General features: G+C 43.5%; 1 protein-coding gene across 1 annotated transcript in view; it reads left to right on the top strand.

Annotated features, from left to right (window-relative positions):
• LOC126469802 (uncharacterized) overlaps positions 1-23,387 on the top strand; it is a 129,497-nt gene that overhangs the window by 51,702 nt on the left and 54,408 nt on the right. The window contains exons 5-6 of the mRNA XM_050097060.1: positions 1,166-1,374; positions 11,993-12,242. Coding sequence (XP_049953017.1) covers positions 1,166-1,374; positions 11,993-12,242 — 459 coding nt within the window. The remainder of the gene's footprint in view (positions 1-1,165; positions 1,375-11,992; positions 12,243-23,387) is intronic.

Below are 23,387 nucleotides of genomic sequence, written 5' to 3'. Positions count from 1 at the left end.
ATTCAATTTGTTTTGGATTCTTCTGCCTTTTTGAATGAGTAGAGAGCCATTATGCTGCTAAAATGTGAGTTTATAGCCCATTTTGTTGCAGAGTCAAAGTGTGGGTCTCTGCAGGTTTGAAGTGGAAATCTTTTATGGGACTATAGAATACATCTGTATTTTTGAGCAATGTGTTAAAGACCAATTTTTGAACACATTTTGGGAAAAACCGATTGATTTTCACAATTGTAGTTATAAAAACAGTCTAGATTGCAAAATCACATTGATTGTTGACTGGTTTCAATCCAAAGGCACACCACCTTCGGACCGTGGAGACGGATCTGTGAAGCAGGAACTGCAGAAGTCTCCAGATGCTGTCAACTGCTTGAGAGTGCATTATCAGAATACCTGCCTGCTTTGGAATTAAAAATGAGTTCCTACATGCCATAGTATCTCACTTCTAAATGCATAAAAATGAAAATCAAAACTTAATTCTGTGATCAGGTCCAGGGACCATTAAATGCCTTCTCATTGCTACTTTATCATCTACTTAACATGTCATGGGATGTCTCAGTTGTTCTTACAACAGTGAATAGGGCGTGTTCCATTTTTCCCACCAAGAAACAGTCATTGGCAGTACCAGAAATTGAACGCAGGTTCTCCTTGTTGCAGTAGAGCAAGCTGACCACTGTGCCACAGAAGCAAGTAACTAACTAAATGAAGATCACTGTAAGTTTTCGTAATACTCAAAGGTTACTGCAATGAAAAAAGGAATTCATTTCTCTTTCAGTGATATAGTTATTGTCAATTTATGTCATCCAGTACAACTAAGGAGAGCACTTTACAGAAATTGTGATCACAGCTTGTATGGAAAGCCACTGACGACATGCTGCAGAGGTTTGTTGGGATTACATTTATACCCTAACAAAGCAACTTCTTTGTTGTGCTTCAAACCCATGTTTGTATGAATATGTTGGTTTTACTGTGTCCTCACTTGAGATGTTTGTATCTTACTATATTATGATTATTCCTTTGACAAAATTATAGGCAGGTAAGTTACCATGTTCTTCTTACCTTCTCATTATTTTACCTTCTTCCAGTATTGTAGAGTATAAATTGCCAGTTGTCTTGTTTTAATGACTCTCAAAAAGTTTATTTTATGTGAATTTTGACACTTCTATTGCAGAACATCGTACAGTTTGCCAGTTTCACTACTCTGCTTGGCCAGATCATGGTGTGCCACCACTGGTGAGACCTCTGCTGGACATGGTTCGCCTTGTGAGAGATACTCAGGCTTCAGAAACTTTGCCTGTGCTTATTCATTGTTCTGCTGGTTGTGGCCGCACGGGCACAATATGTGCCATAGATTATGTTTTGGGTCTACTCAGGGCTGGTGTAAGTAAACATTTTATGAACATAAAGATTATAGTTAATTATAACTTCTGTTCATTGTTCTTTTTCATTTCCACATTATTTCAGATAAAATTTTCTCTGAATTTGCGCTTTTTAGGTCATGACAGGTATTTTTGGTAGGAACAGTGGTTGAGAAGAAGTAAGATACTTAAATACTGTGATATTATAATTCATCCATAAAATAAGTTTCGTTGATGAAACCCTGCTACAGTCTAGTGCAACTGATTTTGTTGCATGTGCCATGCCAAGGCTGTTATTGATAGAAACACACACAATTTTCATGTGGCTGTGTGCTGTATAAATGTGGTGACTGGTATAAATGCCTGTGTCATTCAATTTTTTATTAGATTTTTGTAATTCTCAAAGCATCATTCATTCCATGTCATATCTATGAAGCTCAGGGATGAAGCAGTGATTTTTAGGTGGCTACAGATGTTCTGTTCTGGTCATGATGAAGAGCAAAGCAGGTAATTGCCAAAGACTGGGGAACTAAGGAAAAATTTATTGAAACAATTCATGATAAAACTACAACTTGTTCCAGAACAGTTCATGCCAGAATAGGATTTTAGAAGGCAGAGGTTCTGAGTTCGAGTCTCGGTCTGGCACAGAGTTTTAATCTGCCAGGAAGTGTCAGGATTTTAGAACTTAATGTGATTAATCTCTATATAATTGTGATTATAAACAAAATGTGTTGCAACAATATGAGTGCATATTTGGTGTTCAGCGCACAGTGCAGTAACAAAATTCACTGCAAATATTGTCACGTAGAAGAAGGTGTAATTAGATGAATGACAAATGCTAACTTCACTTTACGAAGGTTTATTCATCACTTGCTCTACAATGTACTCGAACCGAATATAGAAATTAAAATTTTACAATTCAGGTGAATTTTGAACTCACAAACCTCCATGCAACAGTCTAGTATCATAACCACTACACTACAGTGACTTTGCTACTCAGCTTCTTCTGTGACATTACTCCCTCCTTAAGAGAACAGCGTCTCGGTGTTATGTCCTCCTAGTTCGGGAACAAGTCATAGGTCCTGCATACTCTGACCCCCGATGACTGATGTTCACCCTTGCGGTGATCTTCTTAGAACTTCCCTTGTGGCTACATTCTTCGTCACCTTTCCACTTGTTGCCTGTCACTGGAGCTTCGAATTTACCCTGGGTTGCAGGGCCCTTATAGGGCTTCATGTCAACGCCTGTAAGTAGCTAAGGGTGTTCGTTTCATTGTAATTTGATTCTAACGAACCGCATGGTCACCGATGGTATCTGTTCTTTCGAACATGTCCGAAAGAACAGATACCATCTTAGTATATATATATATAGTTAAGGCTCACCAACCACTTGACCATCTTCTTCTCCTGTGCGAATTCACAAATAGTGCCCGTACTCTTAGGGGAATCGGCAACACGCCGCGAGTAATGAGTATAATGGGTGGGGGCACTACGGATGTAGTGCGGGACTATACGTTGAGAATGTGGGTTTCGCGGGAGGCGTGCCAGAGATAAATCCCTGCAGTCGCGCTATCCTCTGTGTCCTCGGTGGCTCAGATGGATAGGGCGTCTGCCATGTAAGCAGGAGATCCCGGGTTCGAGTCGTGGTCGGGGCGTACATTTTCGTCTGTCCCCGTTGATGTACGTCAACGCCTGTAAGTAGCTAAGGGTGTTCATTTCATTGTAATTTGATTCTAACGAACTGCATGGTCACCGATGGTATCTGTTCTTTCGGACATGTCTGAAAGAACAGATACCATCTTAGTATATATATACTGTTGAAATTTGCACATGGCCCAGATCACAGCAAGACATTCTCTTTCTATAGTTGAGTAGTTTTTCTCAGCTTTTGTAAGTGTCCTAGAAGCATAGGCTATAACCTTCTCTTTTCCATCCAAAATTTGCACCAGAACAGCACTGAACCCATTTGTGTGTAGTTGTGTAGGTGCTCTCTCATCATACAGACTAAGTACAGTGTCAGTCATCAGAGCTTTTCACAGCACATCGAAAGAATCTTGTTGAGCACCACCCCAGATAAATTTAGCATCGGCTTTTAACAACTCGGAGTGGCCTCTCTTTGATACAAAAGTCTTTGATAAAATGATGGTAATAAGAACATAATCCGAGGAAGCTTCTTACATCTCTAATACTTTTAGGAATAGGAAATTCTGTTATAGCTCTCACCTTTTCTGTGTCTGGTCACACACCTTCTTTTGGCACAAAGTGTCCAAGTGTTTTGATTTCTTTTGCTCCAAAGAGACACTTTCTCGGATTAAGTTTCAGTCTGTCTTGTTGGAGACAATTAAGAACGGCCCTCAGTCTGTTTATATGTTCATCAAATGTCTCTGAGAACACTATAATGTCATCTAAGTCACAAAGACACATTGTCCATTCAGGTGACGAAGATTAACCATCATCTGTTCAAAAGTTGCGGGTCCATTACACAAACCAAACGGCATTACCTTAAACTCATACAGGTCCTCAGGGGTAATGAATGCAGTTTTCTCACAATCAGTCTCATCTACTTCGACTTGCCAGTATCCTGAGTATATGTCCATGGTTGAGAAAAACTTAGCCCCCTTCAGACAGTCTAGTGTATCGTCAATTCATGGAAGAGGGTAAATGTCCTTTCTGGTTACCTTATTAAGCTTCCTTTAATCAACATAAAAGCCCCAACTGCCATCCTTCTTCCTGACGAGAACCACTGGTGATGACCATGGGCTCTGCAAAGGCTGAATGATGTCATTCATCATCATTTTCTCTACCTCGTCGCGAATTATTCGACGTTCCATTGCTGACACATGGTATGCTCTCTGGCTTACTGGTTGATGGTCTCCAGTGCTAATCTGGTGCTTCACCATTGATTTGTCTAATTTGCTCTTCACCTGTGGATTGAAGCATTCAGAGAACTCTTCTTCTGCTGGTCCTTAGTGAGATCTGGTGATAGTCGAGCTAGAAGATCTTGTTTCATAGTGGTAGCACTAATTTCGTCACAGACTTGGCATTGGAGGTTTCTATGATGCTCAGCTGTTCTGCAACTAACGGCTCTGCATTTGCTATGCACATGCATCTTGGAAGGATCTGTGGTTCTTGGTGACAGTTAACTATCCACAATTCACCGAATCCGTTCTTAAATGAGACAACAGAGGCTGGGATGACCAAGTTATTCTTCAGTGGTATGCCTCTCTTACATTCCACCACAAGATCCATGGATTGATGTATGGCATGACACATGACAGTTACCTGCAGGAATGATCACTTCATCCAGCACAGTCTCCACACACTTGGATGCGCATCTTCCTGTCCACAGTATCTCATCTCATCTAGCATAATCTTCAAGCGACCACAATTTATAATTGCCTGAGAAGCTTTCAAAAAGTCCTATCCAAGAATGATGTCATTGGTACACTCTTGTAAGATGATGAATTCTAAGGGCTGTGTATGGCCACTTATACCCACTCGAATGACACATCTTCCTGTAGGTTTTACATATTTCCCATTAGCCACCTTCAGCAGAGATGTTTTGTTGTCGACGAATATGGTTTTCTGCAACAGGTGATGGTACTTCTCCGAAATGACTCAATATGATGCTCCAGAGTCCACAAGATCTTGGGCTGATCAGCCATCCATGAGGATATCGATGTAGTTTCCTATTATTTTTGTAGTGATCAACGGCGGAGGATTTTTCTCTTCGGCGGCCTCACCTCCAAGGAAGGTCGTACCCTTTAGTTTTCCAGTTTGTGGCAGCTGGGTGATCGGCTGGAGCTTCTAAACGGCGATGGAGACCTTGATCAGCATGTTGGGGAGCATCCTCTTCTGCTAGCTTGTGGCGATGGTGACCTATGTCGTCCTGCACCCACATCTTCTTGTTCATCTTTGTCGTTCCGGAGTTGGTGTTGGCTAAGATCGGTCTGCTGTCTTTTGGCACAGGCATCATCAAATATCCGCCGCCTTTCTCGACAACAGTGCACCACATGTCCTGGTTGTCTGCAGGGGAAACATACTGGTTGATTGTCCTGGGTCCTCCAGACGTCAGTCTTCCTTGGTACCTAAACAGGTTCCTCATGCAGCATTGTAGGAATGTAACTTCACCTGGGTCTAAACTTTTTTACCGTTTTAAAGGAAAATGAAGGATGAGAGATTGGGTTCAGTGTCTGTTCCACTTCCTCCCTTATGACCTCTTGAAGCATCTCAGTTTTTTGCTAGCCGTGCAATCCAAGTGCCTTCTGAACTTCCTCTCTCACTATCTGACGAAGAACACTTGTGAAATCAGTTGCTTCCTCCATCACAGACATCGATAGACATTTGGAAGCCATTCAAACTTCTTGCATGTAATTCTTTTTTTAATGCAGTGTTTCGGTATACTGGCACCATTTCATGAAGTCGTCTACTGTCGAAACATCCTTCAGGAGTAGGGCTTGATACATGTCCTCAGCAACACCCTTCATGAGATGTGCAACCTTATCTTCCTCCTTCATTTTGGGATCCACTATTTTACACAGCTCCAAGACGTCTGGAATGTAGGATGCTGTCATTTCTCCTGGACACTGTGACCTGCACTTTAATTTATCTTCAGCCTTACACTTCTGTCATTGTGTGTCACCGAAATAGTTGCGCAGTTCCGCCTGGAATACTTCCCAGCTTGTGAACTTCTCTTCGTTGTTCTCATACCGTTGCTTGGCAGTGCCCTCTAAGTAGAAAAATACGTTAGCCAAACACACAGTGTCATCCCATTTGTTAAATTTTGCTATTCGCTCATATACCTTCAGCCACTTGTTTGGATCTTGGCCATCATCACCAGAGAACCCAGAAGGATGTCTCATGTGGTGGCATACAGTTGCTGTCATCGTAACGTCCTCTTCTTCTTCTGCCTCCGTTAGATTGTGATCTGTTGAATATGGCTCAAACTCGGGTTTCTCACCACATAAACGGCGGCTCTGTCGTGGCCTGATGGGAGCCACTGTGTTGTTGATAATGTGCGCTATCACAAGTTCCAGTACCCAGAATCTCCAGAAGAATAATGTCACATAGAAGAAGGTGTAATTAGATGAATGACGAACATGAACGTCACTTTACGAAGGTTTATTCAGCACTTAACCATACAAGAGCACAGAATGAACTGCCTCCGGCCAGAACACATACGGTATATATACAGTTGCGGAACATTCCAGAATAATGGTTCTTGACATTTGTGGGTACTTCTAGAAAGTACTCGAACCGAATATAGATTTTAAAATTTTACAGTTCAGGTGAGTTTTGAACTCACGACCTTCCATTCAACAGTCTAGTATCATAACCACTACACTACAGTGACTATGCTACTCAGCTTCTGCAACAGTATGATCACTGATGCTGTATACATCACTGCTGTAGGATCCCATAAGAGATGGAGTTTGGATCTATGGGTCTGTAAATGAATATTATACTTTTATGTCTGTTGTAATATGGAGTGACCTGCAATCTTTTCCAGTCACATTGGACTAATAACTGCACAGGTGATTTGTGATAGACATGAGAATTCTGTAGTATATTCAGTATAAAAATATAATAGAAATACAATGATGGACTGGTTGTTTTGAAAGGCAAGTGACCATTGATTACAGCGGTCAGAGGCCAGTTGCCATTGGTGATGCACCAGGAGAGAAACAAGTCATATATTTAGCTTTTTCTGCGTGCTTTCATAGTTCAGTTCTTCAGTTAGTGGATGGTGTGGGGGGGGATACAGGAGGAACTGGCCACAATTCGCGAGTGGCTTATGGCCAGCATCTTCAGGCTACTGCCTTGTAGTGTAGCGGTGGCGGACCACCAGCTGCATCACATGGGACACCTCAATATTGTTTGTTTCATCCATGGACTCTGCTGCTTAGGCACTTTGTAGTATACCTATCACAGGTACCCACATTCACCGCAGGGTGAGTGGTGGTTGTAATGCATTCATGTCACTCAAGACAGAAAGTCAACATGGAGACTGGCCATCTAGTCTCACTCATTCACCTTCTGAATGGACGGGTGGCTGCTCCTTCAGCAAGTTCTGAGCAGGCACACGAGGGGAGGCATTTACTAGTTATTGGGAGCTTCAATGTTAGGCATGTTATGAAGCCCCATAGGGAAGCTGTTGTGTTGGCAGAAGAGCCACTACCGTGTTACTAGTGGAGGCCGAAATGCACGCGTTTTAGCTCAGGCAGGCTGGCGTGAGGAGGAAAGGACTATACTGATGTGAGGTCTGGAACATGACAAGGAATTAGAATTCAGAAAGCGGACGTAATTAGTTTGATACTTAACTTTAATCCATTAATGATGAACGTCACTCTTGACGACGGTACATGATTCACAATATTGTCTGTTCAGAATTCATTCTAATTACTGAACATGGCACCTTGGTAGGTTGTAGCAAATGACGTAGCTGAAGGCTATGCTAAACTATCATCTCTGCAAATGAGAGCGTATATAGGCAGTGAACCATCGCTAGCAAAGTCAGCTGTACAACTGGGGCGAGTGCTATGAAGTCTCTCTAGACTAGACCTGCCGTGTGGCGGTGCTCGGTCTGCAATCACTGATAGTGGCGACACGCAGGTCCGACGTATACTAACGGACTGCGGCCGATTTAAAGGCTACCACCTAGCAAGTGTGGTGTCTGGCAGTGACACCACAGAAGTAGCATCCAGGGCTGGAAAGAATGCCAATGTGCACTTGTTACATACACTGGGTGACCTCATCAGAGATGTGGAAGAGGCCTCTGCCTGCTGCTATTGATCGTACTGGGTGAAGTCATCTGCAGCTTCGGGCTCGTGTCAGCACCAGTGACATCTGTTGCTTGGGCCATCATCAGTTCGTATGGGTGGTTGGTGGAAGAGTTGAAGACTGCTAGTCTCCACAAAGGATGCAAGCAGAGCTGACAATTAGCAGCATCGTTGCAAGAATTGATCGAGGTCCTTTGGTTTGGAGCAGGATGGAGGGTCTCAGCCGAAGGCTCCACCAGTTCTGTGATGGTCTTGGCTGCAGAATTCTAGACCAGCATTGTGGGGTGAAGAATTTTAGGACTTCCCTTGATAGTCAGGAATCCACTACACAAAGGAACTGGCTACTTGAGTAGCAGAGTACTTGTTGAATGCACATGAGGATTTTTTAGACTAGGCAGTAGTTTGAGGACCTGAGTGAACAGTGGCCTGTCAATACACAGAGAGTGAGATCAGACTGCGTAGAAGATAATGCACTTTGACTGTTATGATTTTGACAGTAAATTGGCAAAGTGTTCATTGCAAGGTTCCTGAATTTACAGCCTCCCAAGAAAGTTATGCTCAAATTATTCTCAGAACTGAGAGCTGGCTGAAATTTTAAATAGAAAGCTCTGAAATATTTAGCAAGGCATGGAACATTTATCGAAAGGAGAGACTGGACACAATAAGGGGGAAGAGTGTTCATTGCTGTTGACAAAAATATTGTGTCTATCAAGGTCAAAAATGAGTCTTGACTGTGAAGTTACCTGGACATGTACAGCAGGCTTAGGTGAACTAAAGATAATTATGGGACATTTTTACTGAACACTTAATTTTGCCATATCAGTTGTAGACACATTCAAGGAAAGTCTACATGCAGTAGTGCTGAAATACCCAGTTCATGCAATATTAGTTGGAGGTGACTTCAATCTACCGAGTATAGACAGTGATGTTTATGAACTCATTGCAGGTGGTATGGACAGACAGTTATGTCTGTTACCTTTGAACATGTTTTCCAAAAATTGTTTTGAACAGCTAGTTAGACTGCCCCCACTCAGTGCAAATATTTTAACGTTGTAGCTACAGACAGACTTGACTTATCGACAGTGTCACTATAGAGACGTGGAGTAGTAACCATGATGGTGCCATAGCGACAATGATTATTAAAGTTAATAAACACATCAGTAAGGCTAGAATAGTATTTATGATAAAAATAGCAGATAAGCAGTTGTTAGCATACCACTGGAACAGTGAATGGACATCATCTAGTTCCAATATGATGGATGTAGAGAAATTACGGGCAAAATTTAAACTTATCGCAAATTGCACCGTGGATAAGTATGTACTGAGTAAATGGGTTAAAAATGGAAAAGACACACCATGGATTAATAATAAAATTTGGAAAATGCTGAGGAAGCTGAGATGGTTGCACTATTGCTTCAAAAAACAATGCACTAACGTTGACAGGCAGTGCTTGGTAGAAATCCATCCATCTGTAAGAAATTCAATCCTTGAAGCATATAGCAACTTCCACTATCTTACCTTAGCAAAAGAACTTGCTGAGAACCCAAGAAAACTGTGGTCCTGTATAAAGTCGCTAAGTGGGTCAAATACTTTCATCCAGTAACTTGTCAACTACTCTGGTGTGGCAATAGAAGACAGTAAAAGGAAAGCTGAAGTTTTAAATTTTGCGTTCAAGAAATTATTCACACCAGAAGATTTTACAAACAGACTCGTTTGACTGTCAGACAGATTCTCATATGGAGGACATTAGTAACATGCATCCCTGGCATGGAGAAGCAGCTGCAAGTGTTGAAAACAAATAGGCTCCAAGGTCTGGATGGAATAGCAGTTCAGTTTTACAGAGATTACACTGTGGCAGTGCTCCCTTACTTAGCTTGCGATTATCATAAATCTCTCTCCCAACATAAAGTCCCAAGCAACTGTAAAAAAGTGCAGGTGAGTCCCATATATAATAAGGGCAAAAAAACAGACCCACATAATTACAGACCAATATCCTTAACATTGGTTTGCTGCAGATTTCTTGAACATATTCTGACTTTGAAAATAATAAATTTCCTTGAGACAGAAATGCTTGTCCACAAATCAGCACTTTTTTAGAAAGCATTGCTCGTGTGAAACTCAGCTTGTCCTTTTCTCACATGAAATCCTGCAACCATGGATGAAGGGCAACAAGCAGATTCCATATTCCTACATTTCCGGAAAGCATTTGACACAGTGCTCCACTGCAGACTGTTAACAAAGCTACAAGTGTACAGAATAGGTTCCCAGTTATGTGAGTATCTCAAAGACTTCTGAAGTAGTAGGCCCAGTATGTTGTTCTCAATGGTGAGTGTTCATCAGAGACAAGGATATCATCAGGAGTGCCCCAGGGAAATGTGATAGGACTGCTCTTATTTTCCATATACATAAATGATTTGATGGACAAGTCGATCAGCAATTGGCTCCTGTTTGCTGATGATGCTGTGGTTTATGGGAAGATATCATCATTGAGTAACTGTAGAAGAATACAAGATGTCTTAAACATACAGCACTAGTGGTGTGCTGCTTGACACAGTCATGTTGATTAAATATCTGTGTGTAACGCTACAGAGCAATATAAAATCGAACAAGCATGTAAGGATGGTTGTAGGGAAGGCAGGTGGTTGACTTTGGTTTATTGGGAGACTTTTAGGAAAGTTTAGCTCATCTATAAAGGAGACAATGTATAGAACACAAGTGTGACCCATTCTTGAGTACTGCTCAAGTGTGTGTTATCCCTATCAGTTCGGCTGAAAGGAAGACATTGAAGCAATTCAAAGGCATGCTGCTAGATCCCCTCCTCCATGCGCTGTACAGTGGCTGATGGAGTATGCATATGTAGATGCATATATTGTGTGAGTTTATATCCAGAACACCACATGGACTTAATTTGATTTAAAAATAAATAACCAAAATCATAACTATAACAAATAAATTCATGTCACAAATGGAGCACCCACTTCAGTTGATAGTTCTTTTCTTTAATAGGAGCTGGTGAGACTAGTACTAAGTAGTGTGATCTGTAAACTCAATAAGTGCTTTATAGCAAGTAGAGCTACACATTTATAGTAGGAAAGTTCTGGTAGAATTTAGATAATTTAGGAGCAAAGGAGACCACGTACCGAATAGCAGAAGCATTGTGTTGATTACAGGCAACACAAAAGGGAAAGAAAAATTGCTTCCTTTTTGAATCAATCCTTTATTGAATTAAAGTGTGCATGCGCGCGCACGCACACACACACACACACACACACACACACACACACACACACACACACACACACACACACTAGCTCAAGAAAAGATTGATTCCGAAAGCTAGCAAGTTTCCTTTATCTTTTGTGTGTGTGCACTTGTTGATGGCTCAATACTTCTGCTATTCAGTGAGTGGTCTCCATTACTACCAAATTATGAACTTAGCCTAATATAAATATTACATAATACAATGTTTTTAGAAAAAAGTGTTTCATGTGGAACACATTTTTTTGAAGTTATCATTTTTCCCAGACTTTGTTCTTCTTTTGCCGTGTACTTAGTAAAATACTTAATTGTAAGGAGTATTTAAATTATTTAATTTTGGAAATACTTTGAAAAATTTACATATTGGTTACCATGGTAATTGAAAATTCTACAAGTTTATATTGACATGTTCAGACAGAATATATTCGTAATGTAGTGCTGGAACCCAATAGAGTAATTACATTATAATGGAAGTGTAGTGTTTCAGACATCAAGACCGGTGTCCACATATTCATTTCTCCCTTTTGTCTCTTATGTGTGTATTATCTGAGTGTGTGTTTCATTGCGTAAGATTATACCATGATAATTTATGAATGATTTTCAGAAACTGACCAGTGACTTTAGTTTATTCAACCTGGTGCGTGAAATGCGTAAACAACGCACAGCAATGGTCCAGACAAAAGAACAGTATGTTTTGGTACATCATGCAGTCAGGGAACTTTTTTGTGAGCAGTTACGGATGATTGATTCACATCCTTATGAAAATATTGATCTCAATGGTATGCCACTTGTGAAAGAGACAACTGATTCAAATTTGGAACCAACTTATGAAGTAATAGAAACACCATGTGAAGGTACGGTAAACAATAGTTATGATTTGTTATAAACTATTTTCTATTTGATAGATGTAATTGGAAATGTAAGTGTTGAAAAATGACTTGTTAGTTAAATAGACGGAGATACCAATACGTTATAATTTTTACACTTATACAAAGCAGTTATTTCCAAGCCTTATTATATACCTTTCCTGAATGTTACACAGGGTGTTCCAGGAGGGGTGGTCAGTATTCAGGTATTTTACAGGAGTGCTCACCGTTGACACTTTCTGCCACGTGAAATTTCTGATCATAGAATGTTTACAGAGTTTTCAGCACATTGTGTGAAATAGATATTCTTCCAAGTTCCATTTTTATTCTTGATGTTTAGTTCAACAACTTGTGCAGGAACAGCAGCACATTGTTGAAATGGGCGGAATTACACTAAGCACTGCATTGGTCCTGATAGTACAATTGACTGACCCCCAAGATCACCAGATTAAATCTGAAGTGTACAAAAAAAAACCTGAATACACAAGGTGAACTGCTTGATCACATCAGGGACACTGCTGCCCTCATTAGGAATATTGCAGAGGCATTTAAACAAGCAACACATAAAATGTTCTCCCAAGAGTGCATAAATGCATCAAAGTTGACGGTGGGATATTTGAACATTTATTGTGACCTGTACAACTGTAATGTGACATGTACGACAGTGTTTGGAGGTGAATGCATTCAAAATATGTATTTTTCAATTGTAGTTTGTAAAATGTGTGTTGTAATGTTTACTGACTGTTAAATGCGTGTTAACTTTACAATTTATTGGGTAATACAGAAAATAAATAACAATGTACATTTTATGTGTCATATCTAGGAAACTATTCGGAATAGGGCATATGTCCATATCAAATTTTTTGCTTTAAATGATCGATCCTGTAATATTTCTGAATATTGATCAGTCCTCCTTGGACACCCTGTATGTTCCACTTGACACTGAATGGCATAGTCTTTAGTTTGCATGTTCGATTTTGTTTCCTTTTTCCCCTCCTGTCCTTTGTTACTACTAGAAGAGTTACAAATTCTGAAAACTGTAGCTTAAACGTTTTCTTTTGCACACATCTGCCAGTAATATAGCACTTTCAGCTTCATTGCAGTAAATACAACTTTATACTAATTTATATCTAAAAACAAAGGTGATGTGACTTACCAAACAAAAGCGCTGGCAGGTTGATAGAAACACAAACAAACACAAAATACACACAAAATTCAATCTTTCGCAACCAACGGTTGCTTCATCAGGAAAGAGGGAAGGAGAGGTAAAGACGAAAGGATGTGGGTGTGAAGGGAGAGGGTAAGGAGTCATTCCAATCCCGGGAGCGGAAAGACTTACCTTAGGGGGAGAAAAAGGACAGGTATACACTCGCGCGCACACACACACACACACACACACACACACACACACACACACACACACACATATCCATCTGCACATACACAGACACAAGCAGACATTTGTAAAGACAAAGAGTTTGGGCAGAGATGTCAGTTGAGGCGGAAGTACAGAGGCAAAGATGTTGTTGAAAGACAGGTGAGGTATGAGCGGCGGCAACTTGAAATTAGCGGAGGTTGAGGCCTGGCGGATAACAAGAAGAGAGGATATACTGAAGGGCAAGTTCCCATCTCCGGAGTTCTGACAGGTTGGTGTTAGTGGGAAGTATCCAGATAACCTGGACAGTGTAACAGTGTGCCAAGGTGTGCTGGCCGTGCACCAAGGCATGTTTAGCCACGGGGTGATCCTCATTACCAACAAACACTGTCTGCCTGTGTCCATTCATGCGAATGGACAGTTTGTTGCTGGTCATTACCACGTAGAAAGCTTCACAGTGTAGGCAGGTCAGTTGGTAAATCATGTGGGTGCTTTCACACGTGGCTCTGCCTTTGATCGTGTACACCTTCCGGGTTACAGGACTAGAGTAGGTGGTGGTGGGAGGGTGCATGGGACAGGTTTTACACCGGCGGCAGTTACAAGGGTAGGAGCCAGAGGGTAGGGAATGTGGTTTGGGGATTTCATGGGGATGAACTAAGAGGTTACGAAGGTTAGGTGGACGGCGGAAAGACACTCTTGGTGGAGTGGGGAGGATTTCATGAAGGATGGATCTCATTTCAGGGCAGGATTTGAGGAAGTCGTATCCCTGCTGGAGAGCCACATTCAGAGTCTGATCCAGTCCAGGAAAGTATCCTGTCACAAGTGGGGCACTTCTGGGGTTCTTCGGTGGGAGGTTCTGGGTTTGAGGGGATGAGGAAGTGGCTCTGGTTATTTGCTTCTGTACCAGGTAGGGAGGGTAGTTGCAGGATGCGAAAGCTGTTTTCAGGTTGTTGGTGTAATGGTTCCTCATCCCCTACAGCACTGCAGCTGCGCACACGCAATAATGCCTGTTTTCTGGTACTCTCTGGTAACTACTAAATAGAACCTATTTCTAACAGTCTCAGGATAGTATTGGTTCGAAAAGCATTACTTTCAAAGTAAATTTCTCTTTACGCAAGATGAATTATGTTATGAATGAGAAAATGGGATGAATTTCTTAAATCACAGAGTGTTTATAACTGAACACTTTGAGGACCAGCCACTTACAAGAATTTTGAGCCCAGAAGACCAGACATTTATGTCATTATTTTAAATTTACTGGCATATTTGTGTGATGTATCTTAAAGTGCAACACTCTCAAAAAAAGATCAATATTACACGCGGAAGCTTAGCTTCTCTTGTAGCTTATTAATCTTCAAGACCAATATTATATGTGAAAGCTTAGCTGTTCTTGTAGCTATACTATGTATATTAATGTAAACCATTAACTTTTCCTCTTTGTGTGTTCGCGCTATGTAACAGTGATCTTGCTATCGGCTGACTATAACATGTGTCCTATGCTCTGAATATCTGCTGTCATCGGCCGGTGAGATCACATGGCATGAGATATGACTAGCTTACAAAAGGACATCACAATCTCGATTTCAACACTCTGGAAGCTAACATCATGTGTTTGGTGCAAACCGAATTTATACTTTCCTAATACGCAAATACGCAGCGTATATGTTGCTGAACATCAAAGGTCTTTCCAAAACTTCTGTCCTTTTTCCTCATCAAAAGTCTTTCCAAAACTTCCCCTCCCCCCCCCCCCCTCTTTTTTTCTCCAGGAAGTTCTACGCCAGTGTGTAAAACATTAACCATTCAAAGGATTGATAAGTTTTACAGTTCCAAGGAAAAATCTACAGAAAACCTACTGTCACTTAGCACGGAAAATGTGTATTTTTGCCTGGGAAAAAGTATATTTTCTAAATGGGATATCCAGGATCCGGGAATTTTTTTTCTTTGTCCGCGTATACGCCCTGTTTCCCCCCCCCCCCCCCCCCCCCCAGCGTCATTTATGCTCTAAAGCTCTGTTGTATAAGATATCCTTAAGGCAATTGTGCCACAGGTTGCTGCCTGCTTACCTTAATGGAACAGACAAACGCTAGCCGGTGTGGCCGTGCGGTTCTAGGCGCTTCAGTCTGGAACCGCGTGACCGCTACGGTCGCAGGTTCGAATCCTGCCTCGGGCATGGATGTCTGTGATGTCCGTAGGTTAGTTAGGTTTAAGTAGTTCTAAGTTCTAGGGGACTGATGGCCTAAGATGTTAAGTCCCATGGTGCTCAGAGCCATTTGAACCATTTTTTGAACAGACAAACCTTACACATCCACATCAATATCCAGTGAGCCTCTGAGTTTCCAAAATATATTTTCTCAGCATCAAGATCATAACAGTCTACCACTTAGTACATTCTGTGCACATGGAGTTGCATATCTGAGTTCTCTGTAATCTTGGCACAAAGCAGAAAAACACAGTGGTTAAAGCATTGTAAAGCATTGGACTCCAATTTGAGAAAAGAAAGATTGTAATCTCTATATGACCATTCATGATGAGGTTCTTGGATTCCTAAATGAAGACAAATGCTAGTGTTGTTCCTATGACAGACCACAATGAATTTCCCACCCTTTCTAGTTCAAACTTTCAACGGTAATGGTGTCACTGACAGGACGTTAACCCTAATCTCCCTTCTTCCTTTGTAATTGTATCCAATGCAGTGCAGTAGCTTTCATATCGTGCTTATGCTCCATGTGACCTGTGAGTGATGCCGGGATGGTTCCTCTGAAAGGGCACGGCCGACTTCCTTCCCCATAGTTCCCTAATCTGATGAGACCGATGACCACGCTGTCTGGTCTCCTTCCCCAAAACAACCAAACCAACCTGTGAGTGATCATTCTCGCAGTAGTGGTTGCCACTGAGTAGTGGTTGAGGGGTTCAATATTCCTTTGGTCCTAAGATAATTTTCTGCCACTTAAGCCTTTCAGCTCTGGCAATGATTAGTTAATGATATAGTGCCAAGTTACACTGACTGAATAGTGTATAACACTATAGGAGGAATACTATTGTCAGATTTTGTCATGGGGTATAGTTTAATAAATTTGGAGAAGACTTCCAACACTACTGATATGCATATAAAATTCCCAGAAGTCCTTGAGGAGGGGGGGACTGTAGAGATCCATTAATTAATTAATTAATTAATTTGAAATTATCTTTTGGTTTTATGTTTTGCATGGGTCCCTTATGTGTGTTGTCTACCACTTTGCCCTGTGGCAAATATTGGATAACTTTAAACAATCTGTTACCTTCTTCAACACATTATTGATGGTTATTATTACACTCGAACATTTTACAGTGCACTTCTTAGGTCCTCAGTTCCGTAATGCTGGAAGGAAGTAATTTATTACCTCAGTTTCAAACTGCGATTGCCAACAAACTTACCATTCTTCAGTATAAAAATCTCTATGCCCATAAAAAATATCTTTGAAAATTTTGTAATACTGTACAAATTTTGGATTTTTCACAATACCATACCTAAGCTTTATTGATTTCCAATGCACAGCACTATGAAGGCACTTTACAGAAACTACAACACGCCATAAAGTCAGAATACCCAGGAATGCTGTCAGTTAAAATCATCCTATTGCATGGTAACCCCACCCCCACACTGCCAATCAGACAAAGGCTGTGCCTTATCGATTTGCTTGGGAAATACTGCAACATCCCCAGTAAAGCGGATCATTTACCATGTGGTTTTCATATCTCTGATGACCTGAAGAAAGACATGTGGATGTCAGTTTCTGTTAGATAAGGAAGTTCAAGACCGAGTGTACTTGTGGATCCATCTGCAGTCGACCACACTCTACGAAACAGGAATTGATCATCTCGTTTCCCTGTGGGATAAATGTCTCAACATGTGTGGTGATTATTTTTGAATGGAACCATTCCATGGTCCCATTGTGGAAGATATTCAGTTTTGTTTGATTTCTCCTTATAGTTCCTTTTTCAGTTCTTCAAAGTCGTTTTGACACTCCTCCATCCATATAAAAGCACTATTTTTTCTTAGCAGATTATTAAAATGTGGACTATTAAAAGCCTGCCCCTTTGCAAACTTGTGGTGAAATCCACAAAGCCGAGAAATGCTTCAAGCTGTTTCTTATTCTTGAGAGACTAACGCTTATCAATTGCTGTTAACTTTTCTGGGTCCATACCGATGCCAGATGTTGTGAGATGTGCCCCAGAAACTTATTTTCCTTTCTCACAAATTCACATTTTTTGAATTTCAAAGTTTTCCACCAGCTCGAAAAAACAGTGAATACTTTACTCGATAATTCACAATGTTTTCGCATTTCCTGTGCAGCTGTTAACAAAACCTCTGCATATGTAGTTAACCTGTCATTCTGTTCTCTCCCCAGGTCCTAGATTCAAAATTTTTTAGATGAATCTGTAAACGTCAATGTTCTGTACAGCTAGTATTGCTCTTTATTCAGGGGATTTTTCAGCTGTCTCTGTGCATTGTAGCCCCCAGGGGCTCAGCATTCATTTGCTGGGTACGGGCTTGGTGACCCCGGGGTTCCTGAGCTGGGGACTGGTACGCGCCGCCCGTCCCCTGTCACCGTAGCCTCTGAGCATACTTCAGCGACCATCGTGCAGCGCGGCGGTGGAACGTTGTGTGTCTCAGGGAATGGGGATCTTGGCTTGACCGCCCGGATCGCGAGGATGGAATCAACCTCTATAAAACACCCCTCAATCTCAAGGTGTGCTGCGCGCTGATGAGATGCATGGGTGTTGAGGTGGAACAGTCGATAGCGGGCAACCTCTGGGGAACCTGCCGCACCTCAGTTGTATAAGGCTTACCTAGGCACGCGGGGCTCTGTCTAGGTGGACTTGTAGTTCCCTAGCTGCTCGTGGGACCGAGATGGATCCTTCGAAATCCTCTTTTCTTCCTCCCAGCGGAAAGGGTGGGCCGCTGGAAGATTCTAACACCCAGTCTCTTAAGAGGGCCCGTGCAGTCAGTCCCCCAGACTCCGGCGCTTCTTTAAAAAGTCCAGTCTTAGGTAACAGAATGCATTCTGGTAATCCGAATGTGTTTCTCATTGTGAAACAGAAGGAGGGTAGTTTTGAGGAGGTTTCGCCCTTCTATATACAAAAGGGATTGGAGGGAATCTGTGGCGCCTTAAAATCGGTGAAGCGCTTACGTAATGGGACCTTATTAGTGGAAACTTCCACTTCTCAGCAAGCAACTAACCTCCAATCTGCTAAATGCCTTGGAGAGTATGCCATAGACACTGAACTGCACAGCACCTTGAACTATAGCAAAGGTGTTGTGACGTGCCGGGATCTAGTTGACATTCCCAAGGAAGAACTGCAACGTGAGTGGGCTCCGGCAGGTATCGTTGATGATCAACATATCATGAGGAGGGTTGATGGCAATCTTGTCAAATCCGACTCCTTTATTCTAACCTTCAATAGCACGAAACTTCCTGAACATGTGAAAGCTGGCTTTCTTCGCCTTAGTGTGAGGCCTTATTTCCCGACCCCAATGCGCTGTTTCAAATGCCAGCGTTTTGGGCATACCACCTTAGGATGCAAAGGCGACGCGACTTGTGGCAACTGTGGTAACGCTGCTCATGACGGAGTTGGTTGCTCCTCTCCAGCCAAATGTATCAATTGCTCTGGGAACCACCCTGTTTGGAGTAGGGACTGCCAAATATTTTTAGAGGAATGCAAAGTCCAGGAAATAAAAACAACTAAGTGTATCCCCTATGGTGAGGCCAAGAAGATCTTTAAGTCGATGCAACCTCCCACATTTGCTACGTCTTTTGCCTCCCTGGTTCAGAAGCCTACTCCGAAAGTCGATGCCTCCACGCAGACAGAGGTGGTGAGTGTTGGCACTAATACATGCAGCTGTCAGTGCACTTGCAACGCAGCCAGTGTTTCGGAGCCAGTAGCCCCTATTTGAATGGCAGACAAAGGTACAGTGGCGAACTTGGGCCAGCCCCTGACGCCTCCAACAGCTGAGGATGTTCCGAAGCCCTGTACAGCCATTACCACTCCAACATCAGCTCCCCCAAAGCCCACCAAACCGCAGAAAGCTCCCATACAGCAACAACAGCGGGTCAAATCCCGTAGTAAACCATCTGACCATGCAGATGTGGTTTTCCGTGAGGCTTCTTCTGACTCTTCCCCAGAGTTGATGGAATCCGATGTCTGTGGGGAAATCATCTCGCCCCACACCTGCCCCTCCACCTGCTGCAGTCTCTCCGCCCCGTCGGAGAGACAGGATGAAGGTGCTACCCGCATAATAGATGGCTCCCATACTCCAGTGGAACTTGCAAGGGTTCAGAACGCGAACGCATGTGGAGGAACTTCGTCTACTCTCTCAGGGTAGACCACTATGTCTCTGTCTCCAGGAGACGTATTTCCATCCATCATACTCCCCTGAGATACGAGGCTATACACTCCACAAACAGGACGACCTGCGTGGAGAGAGAGCTAGAGGAGGCATAGGTATTTTCGTCAGGACGGACTACCACCCCTCGCCTCTCTCACTTACGACGACTTTACAGGTCGTCGCTGTGTCTGTGCACGTGCATCATCCATTGACTGTATGTTCACTTTACTTGCCCCCACATGATGCTCTTGATGAAGCGACCCTCACCGACCTTCTTACACAGCTCCCCCAGCCATTCATTATTTGTGGTGGTTTTAATGCCCACAATGTGCTTTGGGGCTCTGCAATTACCTGCCCCAGGGGTAGAGCAGTTGAGAGGCTTCTCCTGTCATCCTGTGCCTACTTGCTCAATGGAGGACAGAGTACTCATTTCTGCACGGTGACTGGGTCGTTCTCTGCCATTGATCTCTCGCTTTGCTCTCCTGCTCTTGCCGCCAGTGCTCACTGGGAAGTGGTCGCTGACTTGCACGGCAGTGATCATTTCCCTATCTGGATTCACCTGCCAGATAGCGTGAGCCCCGAAAGGTGACCACCACGATGGGTGCTCAGTGGAGCTGACTGGACGCTTTATAGCCAGTTGGCCCAATTCGAACACTGTGCGAATGTTGAGATGTGGGTGGATCATATTACCCACACGGTCCACCACGCCACTGCAGCATCCATTCCACAGTCCACAGGCCACCGGAAAAGGCCGCCTGTGCCTTGGTGGAGTGCCGACTGCCGCTCTGCAATCGGGACCAGGCGTGCGGCTCTGCGTCGGTTCAAGTGTCGGCCGACTGCTGAGAATCTTGCAGCCTTTCGGGTGGCGAGGGCAAGATGTCGCCGCATTATTCGTGAGAGCAAGAAGAGGTCGTGGCAAACGTTCCTGAATACCATTAATCGTTCCACCAAAAGTTCCATTGTGTGGGAGACCATCCGGAGAATTTCTGGCAGAGGAGGGAGGTGCCCCATAGCTGCTGTAATGACTAACGGCACTCTCCACATGGCTCCGCGAGACATTGCCCAGACTCTGGCAGCGTATTTTGCCACAGTTACTGCAACAACCAGTCAGGATCCAGGTCTCCAGCGCCATAGAGCGGTTGCTGAGAGATGTAGTCTGAACTTCCAGTCCACCTCTCATGAAGTTTACAACTGCCCATTTTCTATGTGGGAGCTGGATTCTGCATTGTCTGGAGCTCGTGACACATCCCCTGGTCACGACAGGATCCATTACAGTATGCTATGGCACCTCACAATGCGCAACAGAGAACTCCTCCTCGCAATTTTTTATGACATTTGGGCGTCGGGTCACTTTCCTGACGCGTGGCGTGAGGCAGTTTTAATCCCTTTTTTAAAACCTGGGAAAGACCGCACGAGCCCAAGTAGCTACCGTAGTATTGCCCTCACTAGTTGCATAGGGAAGACCTTGGAGCGGATGGTCAACCGCCGCCTTGTCTGGATGTTAGAATCCCGGCAACTCCTTAGTCGCTTTCAGTGTGGGTTCAGGAGGTTTCGTTCCACCTTCGATAACCTTGCCCTCCTGGAGGCGGCTATACAACAAGCTTTCCTCCGCCGTCACCACCTTCTAGGTGTATTTTTCGACATCGAGAAGGCCTACGATACCACTTGGAGGCATCTCATCCTGGCGCAGCTTCACGAATGGGGTTTTCGTGGTTGTCTTCCTCTTTTTATTCAGTCTTTCCTCTCGCCACGATATTTTAGATACCGAATTGGTGACGTCCTGTCTGATCACTTTGAGCAGGAGAATGGTGTCCCTCAGGGTAGCGTTTTAAGTGTGACTCTGTTTGCCATCGCTATTAATAGCATTACGTCCCTAGTGAAAAATCCTGTCCAGTGTTCTTTGTTTGTGGATGATTTCTCTTTGTTCTGCTCTTCTTCAAGCCTTGCAACGACAACTCATCAGTTGCAACTTACGATTAGGCGTTTGGATGACTGGGCGCAGAAGAGTGGATTTAAGTTTTCCACCGAGAAGTCTGTATGTGTTCTTTTTAACCGTTCTCGTTCGATTTTAACCTTTCCTGAGTTTCGCTTGAGGGACACTATTCTTACTTTTAAAGACACGGTGAGATTTCTGGGTCTCATTTTTGACTCGAGGCTCACGTGGTTACCTCATCTTAAAGACCTGAAACGGCGGTCGCTTCAGGCTTTAAGTATTTTAAAATGTCTTAGCCACAGTACATGGGGAGCTGACAGGACTTGTCTGCTCCAGTTTTACAGGGCGTTTGTGCGATCTCGGCTCGATTATGGGTGCACGGTGTATGGGTCTGCGAGGCCTTCGTACTTAAAGATTTTGGACGTTGTCCACCATGAAGGGCTTCGGTTGGCCACTGGGGCATTCCGACCTAGCCCCATCCCAAGCCTCTGTGCAGAGGCAGGTGAACCGCCACTTCATATGCGGCGACGGCTACTTACTGTACGCCAGGCGTATAAAACTTTGTCCACACCCTACACACCTGCCTACCATACCGTTGCTCAGCCTCCTCTGGCACGGTTATTTCATACCCGGCAACGTGCGATGCAGCCCTATGGGATTCGCGCACAGGATTGCCTCGCTGCGATGTCTGTGGCTGGTCTTCGTGTTTTACGTCGCGGTTGGAGCAGATCTCCACCATGGCTCCTCCGGCGACCCAAACTTCTTTTAGATTTGACTCGTTTTAAGAAGAATGGCATGCCAGATTTTACATTCCAGTCACTGTTTTTTAACATTTTAGATGTGCATCACGGTTTCACTGTCGTTTACACGGATGGCTCCAAACAGGAGAATTTCCTTGGCTGTTCTGTGGTGTTCCCTGATCATGTTACCCGGATTCGCCTCCCTGCTGAATATACCGTTTTCGCAGCGGAGCTCCACGCGATCCTGAAGGCACTGGAGCAGATGCATCGTGTTCGGGGCGATAGATTTCTTCTCTGCTCCGATTCTCTTAGTGCCTTACAATCGCTGCAGAACCTATACCCGACTGAGGAGATGGTCCAGCTGATACATGACCAACTGTACTTGCTCCAACAGCGGGGTAAAGAGGTATCCTTCTGCTGGGTGCCTGGTCATGTCGGCATATGGGGCAATGAACAGGCTGATCGGGCTGTCAAGGAGGCCTGCAGGGAGCAGGATGTGGTTCAGTGTCCTATCCCCTTGCAGTCAGTCATCGCTGCACTCCACAGGAAGTGCATGGAGCTGTGGGAGGACAAATGGCTGGCGGTGACGGCCAATAAACTGCGGTCGGTAAAGTCAACCACTCGGCCGTGGCGTTCCTCCTGCCGGTTGCTCAGGCGGGAAGAGGTGGCCCTCACACGTCTTCGGATCGGGCACTGTCCTCTCACACATAGCTTTTTA

This window comes from Schistocerca serialis, chromosome 3 (genome assembly GCF_023864345.2).
Source record: "Schistocerca serialis cubense isolate TAMUIC-IGC-003099 chromosome 3, iqSchSeri2.2, whole genome shotgun sequence".
Taxonomy (NCBI): Eukaryota; Metazoa; Arthropoda; class Insecta; order Orthoptera; family Acrididae; genus Schistocerca; species Schistocerca serialis.
This window is presented reverse-complemented; position numbering and strand designations above follow the sequence as displayed.